The sequence below is a fragment of the Rhinatrema bivittatum genome, chromosome 8 (genome assembly GCF_901001135.1).
Source record: "Rhinatrema bivittatum chromosome 8, aRhiBiv1.1, whole genome shotgun sequence".
In the NCBI taxonomy this organism is placed as follows: domain Eukaryota; kingdom Metazoa; phylum Chordata; class Amphibia; order Gymnophiona; family Rhinatrematidae; genus Rhinatrema; species Rhinatrema bivittatum.
Genome location: NC_042622.1, coordinates 247,119,162 through 247,136,435, shown reverse-complemented (window position 1 = coordinate 247,136,435; position 17,274 = coordinate 247,119,162). Strand labels below are relative to the sequence as shown.

General features: G+C 44.9%; 1 protein-coding gene across 1 annotated transcript in view; it reads right to left on the bottom strand.

The window, feature by feature from the left end:
• Nucleotides 1-17,274, bottom strand: part of UPF1 (UPF1 RNA helicase and ATPase) — a 443,827-nt gene that overhangs the window by 231,538 nt on the left and 195,015 nt on the right. The window contains 6 exon segments of the mRNA XM_029614488.1: nucleotides 3,600-3,714; nucleotides 3,944-4,108; nucleotides 5,408-5,460; nucleotides 5,463-5,482; nucleotides 5,485-5,527; nucleotides 13,337-13,496. Of these exon segments, the coding sequence (XP_029470348.1) occupies nucleotides 3,600-3,714; nucleotides 3,944-4,108; nucleotides 5,408-5,460; nucleotides 5,463-5,482; nucleotides 5,485-5,527; nucleotides 13,337-13,496 (556 nt within the window).

Below are 17,274 nucleotides of genomic sequence, written 5' to 3'. Positions count from 1 at the left end.
TGTTCCTGGGCTTTGCCAACCTGGGAACGGCCTAGCCATGTGTTGGGGATGTGATCCCCGGGCTAAATTTGCCTGCCCTGCCGAGGAGGGGCCTTCCCCAACCGGCAGGCAGGCAAAGTCCCTCTTGCGAAAATCTCAACGAGGGCAGCCCATAGGCAAGGCAGGCTGCCGGCCCGCGGCATGAGAGAAGCCGCTCTGAGGAAAAAAAAAAAGTTCAAAATATAAATGATTGGCAGCCCGCCGGCAGGAGTGAAGCAGGGGAGAGAAACCTGCTGATTCCTGCCTGTCTGGCTGCCGGTTCAAGCCCCCGAAGAACCAAAAGCAAACAATATTTCAAAGTGCTGTAAAAAAAAGTTAAGAATAAATTTAAAACTTTAATACCTTTAAAATCCTTTTTTTTTTTCTCCAACTGAGCACAGCACTGGGGTGGCTAAGGTGGCTAAGGTGAAACCGGTAGATATAGTATACTTGGATTTTCAGAAGGCGTTTGACAAAGTTCCTCATGAGAGGCTCTAGGAAAAGTAAAAAGTCATGGGATAGGTGGCGATGTCCTTTCGTGGATTGCAAAACTGGCTAAAAGACAGGAAACAGAGAGTAGGATTAAATGGGCAATTTTCTCAGTGGAAGGGAGTGGACAGTGGAGTACCTCAGGGTTCTGTGTTGGGACCCTTACTGTTCAATATATTTATAAATGATCTGGAAAGAAATACGACGAGTGAGATAATCAAATTTGCAGATGACACAAAATTGTGCAGAGTAGTTAAATCACAAGCAGATTGTGATAAATTGCAGGAAGACCTTGTGAGACTGGAAAATTGGGCATCCAAATGGCAGATGAAATTTAATGTGGATAAGTGCAAGGTGATGCATATAGGGAAAAATAACCCATGTTATAATTACACGATGTTGGGTTCCATATTAGGTGCTACAACCCAAGAAAGAGATCTAGGTGTCATAGTGGATAACACATTGAAATCGTCGGTTCAGTGTGCTGCGGCAGTCAAAAAAGCAAACAGAATGTTGGGAATTATTAGAAAAGGAATGATGAATAAAACGGAAAATGTCATAATGCCTCTGTATCGCTCCATGGTGAGACCGCACCTTGAATACTGTGTACAATTCTGGTCGCCGCATCTCAAAAAAGATATAATTGCGATGGAGAAGGTACAGAGAAGGGCTACCAAAATGATAAGGGGAATGGAACAACTCCCCTATGAGGAAAGACTAAAGAGGTTAGGACTTTTCAGCTTGGAGAAGAGACGACTGAGGGGGGATATGATAGAGGTGTTTAAAATCATGAGAGGTCTAGAACGGGTAGATGTGAATCGGTTATTTACTCTTTCGGATAGTAGAAGGACTAGGGGACACTCCATGAAGTTAGCATGGGGCACATTTAAAAACTAATCGGAGAAAGTTCTTTTTTACTCAACGCACAATTAAACTCTGGAATTTGTTGCCAGAGAATGTGGTTCGTGCAGTTAGTATAGCTGTGTTTAAAAAAGGATTGGATAAGTTCTTGGAGGAGAAGTCCATTACCTGCTATTAAGTTCACTTAGAGAATAGCCACTGCCATTAGCAATGGTTACATGGAATAGACTTAGTTTTTGGGTACTTGCCAGGTTCTTATGGCCTGGATTGGCCACTGTTGGAAACAGGATGCTGGGCTTGATGGACCCTTGGTCTGACCCAGTATGGCATTTTCTTATGTTCTTATGGCAGCAGAGGAGGGGGAGACGAGAACTGGACCACCAGACTCTGTCCCCACACCGGGAAGTACTTACGGACTCAGGCTATGCTCCGCACAAGTCCGTGCCTTTGTCTTCTGGGGACCCCAGAATGGGTATTGGGGGTTTCAGAGACTCAATAGGTTGTTTTGGCATCTGTGGCCCCAGGTGGGTTGGAAGGGCACCAATCAGCGTGTCCAGGCGGTCGAGCAGCAGTGTGAATATAGATGGCTCCGGTGTCTGTGCCAGCATGGGGAGCGGCATCGATGGTGGCTGTGGGGTTCCGGAAAGCATCGAGGGCCACCCGGACAAGTATGTCCAGCATCTCCCTGGAAGCTGGTATCTATGACACAGCTACAGGGGGAGGCAGACTAGGCGCTACTGGCACCATCCACAGGAGTTTGTGGGGGCTCAGTACCTGACACCGATATCCGTGGGGATCGCCTTGGTATCTCGTGTGAAGAGGAGGTTGGAGGCTCCTCTACCCGTGTCCTCTTCGCAGTCTGCTCAATGCGGTGTCTGTGCCAGCACCGGGAGTAGAATCGCGTCGGTGCCGGTGACTGTTTCCCTTGGTGCTTAGTCCGTTCTTTCTCCGGCACGGAGGAAGACTATGCTGATGCCTTAGATGTTGTTGGTGACGGATGGTCCCCACTGCCTTGGTGCTCCCAGCGAGGTTTGTCAATGGGTTTTTTCGATGTTCCTGCCGGTGATGACTGGGTGGGTGTCTATGGCGTTATCTTGATTTTGAAAAGGGACTCCATCTTGTCTAGGCAGGCCCGCCTACCCTTTGGGGTCATTTGAGCACAGCTTGGACATCGACAAACGTCGTGTGATGAGCCGAGGCACAGCACACAGAAATCATGCAGGTCGGTAATTGACATGGTACAGGACATACCGGGCATTTTCTAAAACCCGTTGCCATGATGGAAAAAAGGGGCCGCAAAAACTGTCGATGGCCTGCAAACACTGAGGAAGGGGAGCAGGAACCAACCGAAGACTGTGGAATTTTACTCACCAAGCAACGAAAAATGATGTTGCGATGGAAGATCCCAATGAGGGAACTTTTTTGTGAAGTAAACTTCAAGTTTTTTCCGTGAGGAAATATAGTGAGAGAATTCTCACAGTGCTCCTAACCGCGAGGCAAACTGCAGCGCGGAAAAAAAAAAAAGAGACTGAAGGTAGTACCCTGTGGCTACAGGGATTATAGCATGCTGGGCAAGCTCAGTGTGCCAGTCAAAAGTTCTAGAAACTTTGACAGAAAAGTTTTCCATGATGGGGCTCCATCTGCTGACGTCACCCCACATGTGAGGACTACCATCCTGCTCATCCTGGGAGAACATACCTTCAAAAAGGATATAAACCGGTTGGAGTGGGTCAAGGGGTAGCTACTAAAATGATCATTTTAAAGCATATGGGTACTGACTTAAAAATCTAAACATGTACACCTTAGAGGAAAAAGCGACATAGGGGAGATATGATAGTGCTATTTAAACATTTCAAAGGTTTCCATGCATAGGAGGATAGTCCTTTCATCAGAAGACGCTCCAGAATGAGGGAACATGGAGTGAGGGTGAAAAGGAGTGGACAAGAGTAATCTTAGGAAATATTTCTTTACAGAGAGGGTATGGATGCATGGAATGGCCTCCAATGAAGGTGGTGGAAACAAACTGTATTTGAATTCAAGAAAGCATGGATAACGTATGGGATCTTTGAAAGAGTAATAGGAATTTTAAGGCTAGATAAATTGGACAAATGAGCAGACTAGATGAGTCATATGGTCTTTTACTGCCGTCATGTTACCATGTTTCTGTATTAACCATCAAGTTTGTTCCATTATGAAAATACAAGAGAAAAGGAAAAATGTATTTGCATTACCATAAGCAATTCACGTTCTGCTGTGCGCTTCAAGGCACGATAGCGTTTCTCATCAGCAGAGGATAATTCTCCAGTTTCATCCTTTAACTGCTGCAATTTCTGGAGTTCAGGCATGCTGAAAAATAAGGGTAGGTTGACAGATGTCAGTGTTGTTATGATTATGCTTTGTTTTAGATTAATTACTTTGGATTTTCTGATTTATAAAAGCTGTTTATAAACAAATCAAAATGAAATATTACAGTCTATGAAGACTAATTTGTGTATTACTGTCAACGTGCATATGGTAAACCATTTTCTATGTAGAAAAGGTCAGTACAAACCATTTCTTCATGACAAATTCCTACCTGTCCATATTTCGGATCTGGTTGTGCAATGCCAAGAATGATACGGGAGAATCAATGGCTTCCCGGCTCTTTGCACACAGACGAACAACTTTCAGCCCTGTCTGATGGATCTTCTCAGTCAGCTGATCCACAGCTATGTTACTTGGGGCACAGACTAGAACGGGCCTTAGAGAGAGAGACAGAGACAGACACATTTTTACTTATGTTACACATATGGTCCATCAAACCTAGCATCCCATCCAACAGTGGCCAGTTCAGTTCGCCTAGAAACATCCAGTAAATCCCAACATCAAAACCTATTTCATCTTCTCTCATTTCTTTCCAATTGTTGATACTATTACTTAAAACAGCTGCCAGTACCCAGCTTGAGAATATCAGGTCTCTGCTGCAAGTCTATTTATATTAAAAAAAAAAAAAAAAAATCAGTATTCTTCATACGAAAAGCTCTGTTCCCTTTACTGGTTAAAAAAATAAATAAAAAAATTCAGTATTTTATATACATTGTTACCACAAATGAAAAATCATTAGGATTTAAATCCCATTTCTCCCCCACTTTCACTGAAAGCTGCTATTGTAAATTAGCTTAGCCACAACACACAAAAGCTGCTTGCTCAGTATTTCGAGTAATTTCTTGAAGGAGAACCAATTTGTATTTAAATACTCTTTAAATTGTAAACAGTTACTTCCTGGCAAACTGGGATCATCTAAAGAGAAAAAAAAAACTATTAGATATATGGATGCCTTACATATCTTCACTACCACCTTGGGCACACTCAGGCCGATTCAATATCGGCACGCAGAAAACAGGCATTCATAATTGAACGCCCACTTTCCTACATGCGTTAATGCACCTCTCCGGGTGCCCGATGTAATATTTAAGTGGGCTGCCGCAGTAAAAAGGAGGTGCTAAGGGAAACTGTTGCACCCTAGTGTTTCCTCAGCAGCGGGTGCCCAGGAGAGGTGGCTGTCAGTGCAGGATAGGAAATGGACTCTTAATTTTACGAGCATCCATTTTCCTAGCCTGTGCACAGCCATGGGTTAGGGAAACGGATGCTCGTTAATTGAGCATCCATTTTCCTAACCTGACCACTGGCGATTTTTTTTTCTTACTCCTTTTTTCTGTTCCTCAGACTTAATATCGCCACAATATTAAGCCAGAGGAACCGAAAAAATTAACAAAAAAGGCAGTATTTTCTGCTTTTCTGTTAACTTTAAGAGCTCCTCAAGAATTAATGTCTGCTCCGGGACAGGCATTAATTTTCGAGAGTAAAAATGTGGGCGTCGGGTGCACAATTTTCTTTTTTCCCCATCTGGGGGCAATAGCTAATAGCCTCATCAATATGAATTTATATGTGATGATTGCTATTAGCTACGTGCTAATTCTATTATTCTATTTTCTGAACATCAAATTTGAACATAAATTGTAAACATATGGAATTTGGACCCATGTGCTAATATTCTTACCCATTGCCTTGTCTTGCTAGATGGTAAACAATGGTAGCTGATGTCACCGTTTTTTTCCTGTACCAGGAGGGCCTGGATAAGGCTGAGAGGACGTTGCAAGACAGTTTTCACAGCATACACCTGATTGAAAAACAAAACACTTGGCATATTAGACACCTTAGCATTACATGGAATCTATTATTTTTATGCCAGGATTTTCATCCTTCCTCTTTTTTATACCTTTGCCCCAGTCTAGCCCAGTGACAATCCTTGGCCAAGGACAGTTCACCTAAGGACCTGATGCATGTGCATCCTGACCCTGGCCATTAGGTGTTGCTGTGTGCAATGGCTGAGATGCCCTGTTTCTAGGGGCTGCAGCACTACCTTCACTCCACATCTTGCTGCCAACATCTTGCCACTGACTACGCACTGTGTGTAGATCTGGATTTCCAACTAGACATGTCTAATGGCACCAGTTGAAGGGGTGCCGCCTCCTCTGTCTCAGCGGCATTTTATGAAGACCCAGCATCCTGGATCATCACCCATCCCTTTAAAAGCATAGCATTTAGACTGATATAACTAGCACCAGTCCATCCCTGTATTTTTAAGAGGACAGGTATACCAGGGGAGGGAGGGAGGAAGGTGGTGCATCTCGACAGAGAGCTAACACTTGCTTCATTTCCATGCATCTGTCCCCTACCCCTAGGAGTACTTTGATAGTAGGTCCAGCCATGGCTGTGTGCAAAAATCTCCATCCATCTTATTAAAGTCATCAGTTTTCTATTAGATGCCAAATGATACCTCCATACTTTTGAAAAATCTAGTGTTTTTTTCCTAAATTTAAGCCTATTGGAAAGTGTCCAACGCCAAATAGAGTTGCTTACCTGTAACAGGTGTTCTCACAGGACAGCAGAATGTTAGTCCTCACATATGGGTGACATCATCAGGATAGAGCCCAATCACGGAACATTTTGGTCAAAGTTTCTAGAACTTTGACTGGCACCTACTGGTCATGCCAGCATGGCACTAACCCTGCATCCAGCAGGGGACCCCCTTCAGTCTCGTGCATAGCAAGAACAACATGCGAAAAATAAAATAAATCGCAAGCGAACCCTACTCCACAGGGGTGGCGGGAGGGGGATTCTTGAGGACTAACATCCTGCTGTCCTGTGATAACATCTGTTACAGGTAAGCAACTCCGCTTTCTCACAGGACAAGCAGGAAGGTAGTCCTCACATATGGGTGAGTAGCAAGCTGAGGATGCCTGAGCAATGCACCAAATGCACCCAAAGACGTGCAACAGGCGCAACAACAGGGGTGGATTTGGGTAGGAGGCATCCTGAAAACCCTGAACGGGTCGCTGGTAGGATGTTGGGTAGTTAAGCTGAGAATAAGTTTCGAAGGACAGACTGGCCAAAAATGGAATCTTGCTAGCCAGCCTTATCCAAGCAATAATGGGATGTGGAAAGTATGGAGAGAGCTCCAGGTCGCAGCCTTACATATATCAATAAGTGGCACCGAACGAAGGTGTGCCACTGAGGTTGCCACGGCCCTAACAGAGTGTGCTTTCACACGTGTGCTTTCACACGGTCTGCTTGCTGGTAGCAAAGGAGATACAGTCGCCAACCAGGAGGAAAGAGTCTGTTTTCCCACTGGATTTCCCTATTTGATGTTATTGAAAGAAACAAATAATTGAGTGGACTTCCTGTGGGCTGATGTGTGCTCCAGATAAAAGGCTAGGGCATGTTTGCAGTCCAGGGAATGTAGAGTCTTTTTCTCCTGAGTTGAATGGGGCCTTCGAAAGAAGTAGGTAAGATGATGGATTAAGATGAAATTCCGACACTCTCTTTGGTAAAAACGTAGGGGTGTGTACGGAGGACCACTCTGTCATGTAGAATTTTTGTGTAAGGTGGGTAGGTGACTAATGCCTGTAACTCACTAACACTGCGAGTGGATGTTATAGCGAGAAGAGAAATTACTTTCCAGGTGAGATAACGGAGATTGCAGGAGTGGAGAGGCTCAAACGGCAGTTTCATGAGCCGCCCTAAGACCATGTTAAGGTCCAAAAGCGTGGGCCGGAGGGCGCAGTGGAGGTTTCAGATGCAGCAAACCTCTCATGAAGCATGTGACTAAGGGCTGTGTCGAAATAGAGACATCTCCTACTCCGTTGTGGAAAGCGGGCTACACCCACCGACTTACACTCCTATAGAGGAAGTTTTCAGGCCTGATTCTGACAGATGCCAGAGATAGTCCAGAAACTTCGTAGTGGAACAAGTGAAGGGGTCTATGGATATGGACATGCACCATACCGTAAACCTTTTCCACTTAGAACGATAAGAGCGTCTCATGGAAGGCTTTCGTGAAGCTACCAGGACACGGGATACAGACTCCAAAAGGTTAAGAGGTTGGAATATTAACCTTTCAACCTCCAGGCCGTCAGGGATAGGGCCTGGAGGTTGGGTGGCATAGGCACCTGTCGTTCTGAGTTATCAGAAGAGGACTGTCCCCTAGAGGGATGCGCCGGCGAACTGATAGGTCCCGGAGGATTGGGAACCAGACTTGGGCGTGGCCAATGAGGGGCTATCAGAATCATTAAGCCCTTGTCCCTTTGTAACTTCACAAGAGTCTTCGATATGAGTGGAAGTGGAGGGTACGCGTAGAGGAGACCGCTGGACCATGAGAGGGCAAAAGCGTCCCTCGGCTGTGAGTGGCGGCTGCGAGTGAGGGAGCAGAAGTTCTTTACTTTGGCGGTATTTGGATGGACGCAAAGAGGTCTATTTGTAGATACCCCCAATATTGAAGATGGTGTCCGCTACCCGTGGGGTTGAGAGACCATTCGTGCGGATCAAAGGTTCGACTCAACTTGTCCGCTAGAACTTTGTCCATGCCCGCCATGTAGGTCACTGAGGTACATCGAGTGGGAAAGAGCCCACGCCCATATCTGTGCAGCTTCCTGACACAGAAGGTAGGAGCCATTTCCCCTTTCTTATTGATGTACCACATCGCCACCTGGTTGTTGGTCTGAACCAGGATGGTCTTGTTGAGAGGCAATCCTGAAAGACTCTGAGGGCATATCTGATTGCCCGAAACTCCAGGAAATTTATCTGATGTTTGGCTTCCTCTGGAGACCAGGTTCCCGGAGTCTGGAGCCCGTCCACATGAGCACCCCAACCTGGGTTGGAGGCGTCCATTGTCAGTATAATTTGAGGTTCTGGAATTTTGAAAGGGACGGTCTTGAAGAAGACTGGAGAGCCGCATCCACCAGGCCAGTGACATGCGGAGCTGCTTGGTAAGGTGGACAATGCAGGACATTGAATGATAAGCCTGAACCCATTGGACTTCAGAGTCCATTGCATGACTCTCATGGCGAGACGTGCCATTGGAATGAAATGTACAGAGGATGCCATGTGACCCAGCAAAATGAGGAAATGACAAACTGTCATGTAATCTCGATCCTGGAGGCATTGTGCTAGGGACATGAGAGTATGAGCTCAATCCTGAGGGAGGAATACTTTCGCCTGCACGGTGTCCAGGTCTGCTCCTATGAAGGATAGGGTTTGAGATGGAACTAGGCTGGACTTGGGATAGTTGATCAGAAACCCGAGAGACAGCAATGTATGGAGAGTTAGACGTAAGGAGGCTAGTGCGTCCTTTGGAGTTGGAGCCCTTATCAGCCAATTGTTGAGATAAGGGTAGACATGAAAGCCCTGACACCTCAGGTAGGCTGCGACCACAAGGCACTTGGTAAAGAACTCGATGTGCGGATGCTAGGCGAAGGGCAGTACCCGGTATTGGAAGTGCCGGGGGCAGACTAGGAATCGAAGAATTTGCGGTGAGACGGAGTGATCGAGATGTGTGTGTACGCATCCTGAAGATTCAGAGAGCAAAGCCAATCTCCTCTTTGCAGAAGAGAAAGTAGAGTGCCCAAGGTTACCATCCTGAACTTTTCCTTCTGTAGATACTTGTTTAAGGAACGGAGGTCCAGGATTTGACGAATGCCTCCTGACTTTTTGGAATGAGGAAATACCAAGAATAGAACCCCTGCCTGAAGAGGGGCACCGGTTCTATTGCTCGCAGATTTCATGGAGGGTTGAAACCTCCTCCTCCGAAAGAGAGGAGTGGTCGGATGATCCCCACATCGGCCGAGGTGGGAGTCTGCTGGTACAGACAGGAAGTTGAAGGTGGTAACGTTGAGTCAGTACAGCAAGTACCCACTGATCTGAAGTGATCGTGTGCCATAGGTTGGCGAAGTGGCACAACCAACCGCCGATGGGTACGGACGGTAGAGGAGGTTGGCTTATGCTCTCCATGCGAGGAGTCAAAATCCAGCAGCTGGGCCCGGTGGAGGAACTGGCTGAGTTTTCTGAGGCCTGGATTGTCTGGCCTGACCCTTCTGGTAAGGTCTGGAGGGGCGACCTCGAGTAGCAGGAGGATAATATCTCTCCATGGCTTGAAGGACGGCCTCTTAAAGTCTCTTCGAATGTCCTTTAGAGGTGGATGGAAAAATCAGAAGGCACCGACGAAAGCTGGCATAGCATCTCGTGGTGGTCTTTGAGCTGTGCTACAGTCTCCTGGATTTTGTCCCCAAAGAGATTATCTCCAGCGCAGGGCAGGCCAGCCAACCGGTCCTGTACCTCTGGTCTTATGTCAAAGGACTTCAGCCAAGCCCATCTTCGTGCACTAATCCCCGCTGCGACACCTTAGAAGCAGTGTCAAAAAATGTCATAGGCAGCGCGGACCTCATGCTTGCCAGCATCTAGACCCTTCTGAGCCAGGGTATTGAGTTGTTCCTGAAGCTGGTCAGGTAAGGGACTCAGAAAATTCCTGGATCTTTTTAAATATGTTTCTGTTATACTGGGTCATATATAACTGGTAGGAGGCAATGCGAGAATAAGCATTGGAGCCATAGAAAACACGACGGCCAAATGCATCCAGGGACCTCTGTTCTTTCCCTGGAAGAATGAGTCTTAGAACGTTGTGCCTTTTTCTGGGCTGATTCTACAACCACAGAATGGTGATCCAGCTGTGGTTTTTGGAAAACAGGGGTGGTCTGTACCAAGTAGGAGGCATCTGTTTTTCGATTCACCAGTGGTACGATCCTGGATGCTCCCAATTCCTCTTCAACAAGTCCAGGAGGACTTCATGAACAGGTATAGACATGATTTCCTTGGGTGCATCTACGAATTGGAGCACTTCCAGCATCTTGTGTCTGGAATCCTCTTCCGTCTGAAGTTGGAATGGTATAGCTTCAGACATTTCCTTTATAAAATGAATAAAGGTCAGGTCCTCTGGAGGAGAACGTCTTCTCTCCTCAGGGGAGATGGCTCTGAAGGTAGATCATCAGAATCCTGGGAAGAATCATCAGTCCAAGGATCGTAAGGCTGATCAATCTGCTCCCATAGGATCTCCAGAGGGAAGTAATGGTGCTATTCCTGAAGTATCAGGGTCTAGGCACCGACGGCATTGGAGGAGGCACTGATTGAGGATGATGCGGTATCAATGGTATCGGTGACATCGATGGGCGAGTCGGTGGCAAGATCCCAGATGGTCTGGGCATAGTTCTGGCCTCAGTGTTTCCTCATCGTCAATGACAAAGGAATTGGGGTGGAGAAGGCGTTGAACATACCGGTATCCTCTGTTTCCACCGGTAGAAGGGCACCGATCATCGCATCCAGCCTGCCGAGTAGCGGGGGCGAGTGCCATGGGAATCGGGTCGGCGACTGGAGCTGGCATCGGTACCAGCGTCGACGGAGGCTTAGAAACCCTGCAGTGCCTTTCCGATGGCCTCTTGGATCATCTGATCCAATTCCTCGTGGAAGCCTGGGGCGTGGAATCCCAGCTCCGGAGTAGGAGGCAGCACTGGCTTAGCCGGAGGGTACACTGGTGACAGTGGAGTTGCAGCTCCCGGCACCAATGAAGGTGAGGAATGCCTCGGGTGACCCAGTCGCAGAGGAGGATGGGGCCCTTCTCTGGACGGGATTTGTCGGTGGCTCTGTCGATGCCAATGCCTTGCCTGGATCAGCGGACTGAGCCTTCCGATGACGGTGTTGACACTTTTCAAGATGTTCCCCTCGGTCCTTCTCCGGAGCCGAAGAAGAAGTCGATGTCTTCAGAGTAGTTGGTGGCGGGTGGTCAACACCGGTGTCTCGCTGCTGGCGAGGTCGATGGCACTGGCTCAGACAATGTCAAAACGCTCGATGGAGTCAGTGGCTTTGCCTGAAAAAGACACTCCATCTTCTTTGAGCAGGCCTTACAGCCCTTCGGTATCATTTGGGCACTTTTGGCACAAGTTAAGACGTCGTGGTCCGACCCCAAACACAACACACAGACCCTATATGTGGGTCTGTGATGGACATTGTCAGAGGACAATCAGGGCACCGACGAAAACCTGACGCCATGACTTCAACAAAAATTTAGCCGTGGTGCGGTGGATGGTCGGTAGGCCCCGAAGGGAAAACTCGATGGGAATCAACCACAAATGAGGATAAAGCCTTACCATACGACCGTGGACTACGGAATCGATAGGGGGACCCCTATGGGGTAGAAATTTTTTAATTAGTTCTGTGAGGAAATTCCTGTCAGAAATTTCTAGAGAGTTCCTTAACCCGCGTGGCTACTGCTGCGTGGGGAAAAAAAAAAGAGACTGAAAGGGGGACCCCTGCTGGATGCAGGGTTAGTGCCATGCTGGGCATGCCCAGTAGGTGCCAGTCAAAGTTCTAGAAACTTTGACAAAAGCGTTCCGTGACTGGGCTCCAACCTGATGATGTCACCCATATGTGAGGACTACCATCCTGCTTGTCCTGTAAGAAATATGGAAAATTGAAAGCAGCTTGTCAGTTATGTCCCTATGTAGATTTTCAGGCAGTGAAAGCAGCAACATATGCACTGAGTTTATCTTACATAGATTATCGCAATATTTTGCATTTGGGTCTTCCTGGAAAGTTATCACGTAAACTTCAAATAATCCAGAACACTGCTGCAGGCATTGTTACAGGGTGCTCTAGAAAAACTTCTGCTGGTCCACTTTTACTCCAACTTCATTGGCTACCAGTTTCTTTTGTTGCAAATTTAAATGTTTGATTTAGCATTCAAATCTTTGCATGGAACTTGTGTAAATTTGAAGAAAAGATTGAAGATACAAATCAAGAAGTTTTTGCCTCAAATACCTCTAAGTAAAACATTTTGACAATTAATATTGCCTGAAAAAATTTGAAGCAGCACTCCAGCACTTTGGAATAATCTCCCCCTCGAATTAAGGGAGGAAATTGATCTAAAAAAGTTTAGAAGAAAACTAAAAACCTGGTTTGTCTCTCAATCCTTTAACATCTAATGTGGCTATTATTAAGATGAAGTGAGATCTGTGGGGTAGAATTTTTTTTTTTTTAATTTAGATTGAGTTTATTAGTGTTTTATGCTTATTTTATTTTAGTTTTATTATGTATGTTTTAATTTGTATTGCAACATGTACATCGCTTCGAGAGATTTTTATTTAATCAGTGAAGTGATATATAAATATCATTAAATAAATTTTTAAAACAAATATGGGACAGAAAAATCAAAAGTTACTGTATCAATCTTATTTCCAGAAAATATTAAACCATCATTTCCCCATAATATTCCTGGAGGACCTTAATTTCTCACGGCACATTACTCATGCTAGTATTTCAACTCTCAGCTTTAATGCTATAAGACAAGTCAATTTATATGTAGTTTTATTTAAATTTTAGTTTATGCTAAAATATTCCAAAGCTCATTACAAAAGTTGATAAATATTTACATCACATCGAGAAAGTGGAAATAATTTTGATGCAAGATTGTTTGCAGATATGAGCACAGCATTGCACACCAGTAAGCACAGAATGCCAGGAATGAGGACTGCTAGACAATAAGAAAAAGCTGTACCAAAAGGGGTATAAGTCCTGAAGTTACAGTCCCCTTTAAACCGTTTACCTGAGAGTGGTTGAGATCAGGAAGTCCTTGCGCTGTAAAGCGCTTGGGTAGCTGGCATTTAATAATTACATCCTCCACTTCATGGCCCAGTAGCTTGTGGTAAATATAGCCAGATACGGAGGTTTCATCCACGGCAAAAGTTTTTAAAGCACTCTGCATTCTACAATTGAGAAGTCAGAAGATCTAAGTATAGATTCATCATTGTACTAAAGAGACAAACCCAGTACTGCAGAAAATTAAATGTGCCAAAGGTTTCTTGGATGTTCACTCAAATGTGCTCCATCATTTTTTTTTTTAGACTCACAGGTTAAGTCTTAGTTCCAGTCACCTACTGCAACTGATCTTACTCTGCAAAAAATTAATTACAATATCTGTTAGTACTCTGTGCAATCATGGCTTGATCATTAAAAATGTATTTAAAAAAAAAAAAAGTCAGCTTAGTGGTAGTGCTGTGCAATACCACAGTGACCTGGGTCAGATTCCCCAGCTCTGAAAGGAGCCCTGATGCATGGTCCTTTGATTAAAGGCCATTGCTGAAGTGACTAGACTAAGGAAAAATTTGATTCTTACCCGACAACTAGGTTTTTCTCACCTACCAGCAGGTGGAGAGAGAAGAAAAGCTTCATAGTACTGCTGGTACTTAAGATAGTGTGCCACTTGCAGTCACTCAGTGTAACAAGTAACCAAGCTACAACCTAAATAAAAACAAGGCCCTTTAAAAAAAACAAATACATAAAATTGAGCAGGGGTACAACAAGCTAATGGAGAAATTGTGTCTTACCTATTAATTTCCTTTCCTTTACTTCTGCTACACCAGTCCAGAACCTATGGGTTAGTCCTCATCCTGCAGCATGGATGCAGAGTGTTCGTTCTCTCTCTCTCTCTCTCACAACAACTGTTTTTAACTCAAATAAGAAAATAAATTTGATGAAGGATAAAGTCAATCTCATTTTGCAACAAACAGCAAATATGACCACCCAAAAACTGCTTTCATTTATCTTTTCTTTCTTATATGGGTGGGGTTCTGGACTGGTGTAGCAGAAGTAAAGAAAAGGAAATAACAGGTAAGAATTTCTCCTTCCTCTACCTTCTGCTCCACCAGTCCCAAACCTATGGGAAATACCAAAGCCCATCTAAGGGTAAGTGGATGACAATTCCACTTTTAAAACTGAAGAACCAAAAATGGTATCGTGACTAGTGAGAAGATCCATCCTTATTCACAGCTAAATCCAATTTCCATTGGATTAATGTGCCTCTTTATGCCCACAACGAAGGTCTGCTCTCATGTTGATGGGGCCCTAATCATCTTAGGAACAACCTTATCCTGCAATAAATATGCCAACAAAATGGCATTCTTCAACCACTAACTGATGCTTTTGAAGCAATTCTCCCTTTCTTGGTCCACAAAAAGGACAAATAATCTTTTGGATTTACGAAATTCCTTTGATCTTACCAGATAAGTCTGTAAACATCTCAACATCCAATGCTTCAACAACTGAAAAATCATCCTTACATTCTCTTATAAAAGCAAGAAAGAACAATCTGTTGATTATATGAAATGAAGATACAACCTTAGGGTAGAAAGAAGGGACCGGTCTCAAAATAACCAAATTATTTGTAAATCTCAAAAAGGGAATAGTGGCATGACAGCACTTACAATTCTGAAATTCACCTTTGCAGATGTAATCACTACAACAAAGACTGTCCTTAAGGTCAAATCATTATAGTTGCTTGAGCTAAAGGCTTAAATGGAGGCCCTAGATAAAACCTGTAAAACCAAATTTAAATTCCAGTTGGAAAAACAGATCTGATTGGGGGACATGTGTTTGACTCCACTAAGAAAATGACAAATATCCAAGTGGGAGAAATTAAACTACCATTTATTCACCCACAAAAACAAGAAATAGCAGCTATCTGCACCTTTAAAGAATTTAAGGTTAAACCCGTAATCCAAACCACACCATAAAAATAAATAAATAATAAAAAAATCGGGAATATCATCTATTTTCGCAGACCATAGCGATAAATTTTTATTCTTACACCAATTTTCAAAAATGTGGCCATACTCATAAGAAAAATGTAAAATTCTTTATAGAATACAACACTGACATTACTCACAGAGGGTGAATAACCTCTCCTAGATAACCTTGTCCTTTCCATAGCCAGCCAGAAGTAAGAATGGAGTTGGATCCTCCATCTCTATAGGCCCCTGATGTAGACAGAGGATGATCTATTAACAGCCTCCTTATATTCGCATTACCAAGGCTTTCGTGGCTAATCTGAGCAACTAGAACCACTGAAACTCTTTCCATTTCTATTTTACTTAATACTTTTGCTATTAATGGCCAAGGAGGAAAGAGAAACAGAAGCTCGTTAGCCCTTCCAACTTTGCTGAAAGGCATCTATTGCTTCACTGCCTAGATCTCTGTGACTGAAAAACCTTCTTACTTCTTGTTCTTGCTGGAAAGCTATCAAATCTATCTGATGTGGCCCCCATCTTTGCGCTATCTGAACATAAGCATCCTGACTTAATTCCCATTGTCTAGGGTCTATACATTCTGACAGATAGTCTGCCTGATGTTGCCTCTTGCCTGCTATGTGTTGAGCTGTTTAAGTGGACAAGATGATTCTCGGTCCAAGCAACAAGAGATCCGTCTCTTCCGATACACTGACTGTGTGGGCTGCCCTGCTTGTTTATATAAGCGACTGCTGTTGTATTGTTGCGTAAGACCTTCACTTGCTTCGCTTGAAGAAGATACTGAAAGTGCAAAAGAACCAACTTGATATCTCAGATCGGTCCTCCAGACGATTTATTGACCAATGTACTCCAAAGGCTCCTGGCTCCAAAGGCTCTGAGCATAAAGATTCCTGTAATGAGCTCCCCAGCCTCTTAAACTGGCATCTGTTGTCAGAATAACAGAGTCTGAGCTTTCCAATGGCATTCCTTTTGTCAAATTTGAGTGATGCAGCCACCACTTTAGCAAGCTTCGAATTTCATTGGTTAACGGAAAATGTGCCCTGAAGCTGAAGTTTCCATCTTGAAAGAAGACAGATCTACATAAGAACATAAGAAATTGCCATGCTGGGTCAGACCCAGGGTCCATCAAGCCCAGCATCCTGTTTCCAACAGAGGCCAAAAAACCAGGCCACAAGAACTCGGCAATTACCCAAACACTAAGAAGAACCCATGCTACTGATGCAATTAATAGCAGTGGCTATTCCCTAAGTATAATTGATTAATAGCCATTAATGGACTTCTCCTCCAAGAACTTATCCAACCTTTTTTGAACCCAGCTACACTAACTGCACTAACTACCTTCTCTGGCAACAAATTCCAGAGCTTTATTGTGCGTTGAGTGAAAAATAATTTTCTCCGATTAGTCTGTAATGGTTTCATGTGAGCTCTTGCCCAAGGAACTAATTCTAGAGTCTAAGCCATTGAGCCTAGAAGCTGTAGATAATGTCACGCAGTTGGTGCCTGTTGATCTAAAACACTGTACACCTGGGATCGAATTTTTAAAACCCTCTTCTGAGGAAAGTATACCATGCCTGCAGCTGTGTCGAATTTTGACCCTAAACCTTTGCCGCAGACCACCAGCGAAAGCAGGTCCCGGAGCAGAAAAGCAGGTCCCCGGAGCAGATAGGCGCTGGGAGAGAGGCCCGCGCAGCCGGCGCTTGAGCCCATCGGGGTAAGGCCATTAACTCTCGCCCTACCTCCGTGGGCCCCCGCTCCGGCCACGGGGAAGCTTCACACTCACCTCCTCCTGCTTCTTCTTCGAAAGCGCGGCGATCCGGCTTACTCTCCGCTCTCCGCCCACCGCCGCAGGAAGCCACAAGACAGGCCCTCCTCCTCCGAACTTCGAACGACGCAGCCCTAGTCGCGCTGGTGACCTCAGCACCACGCGACCGCGCAAAAATTTAAAAACACCGGCCCGACC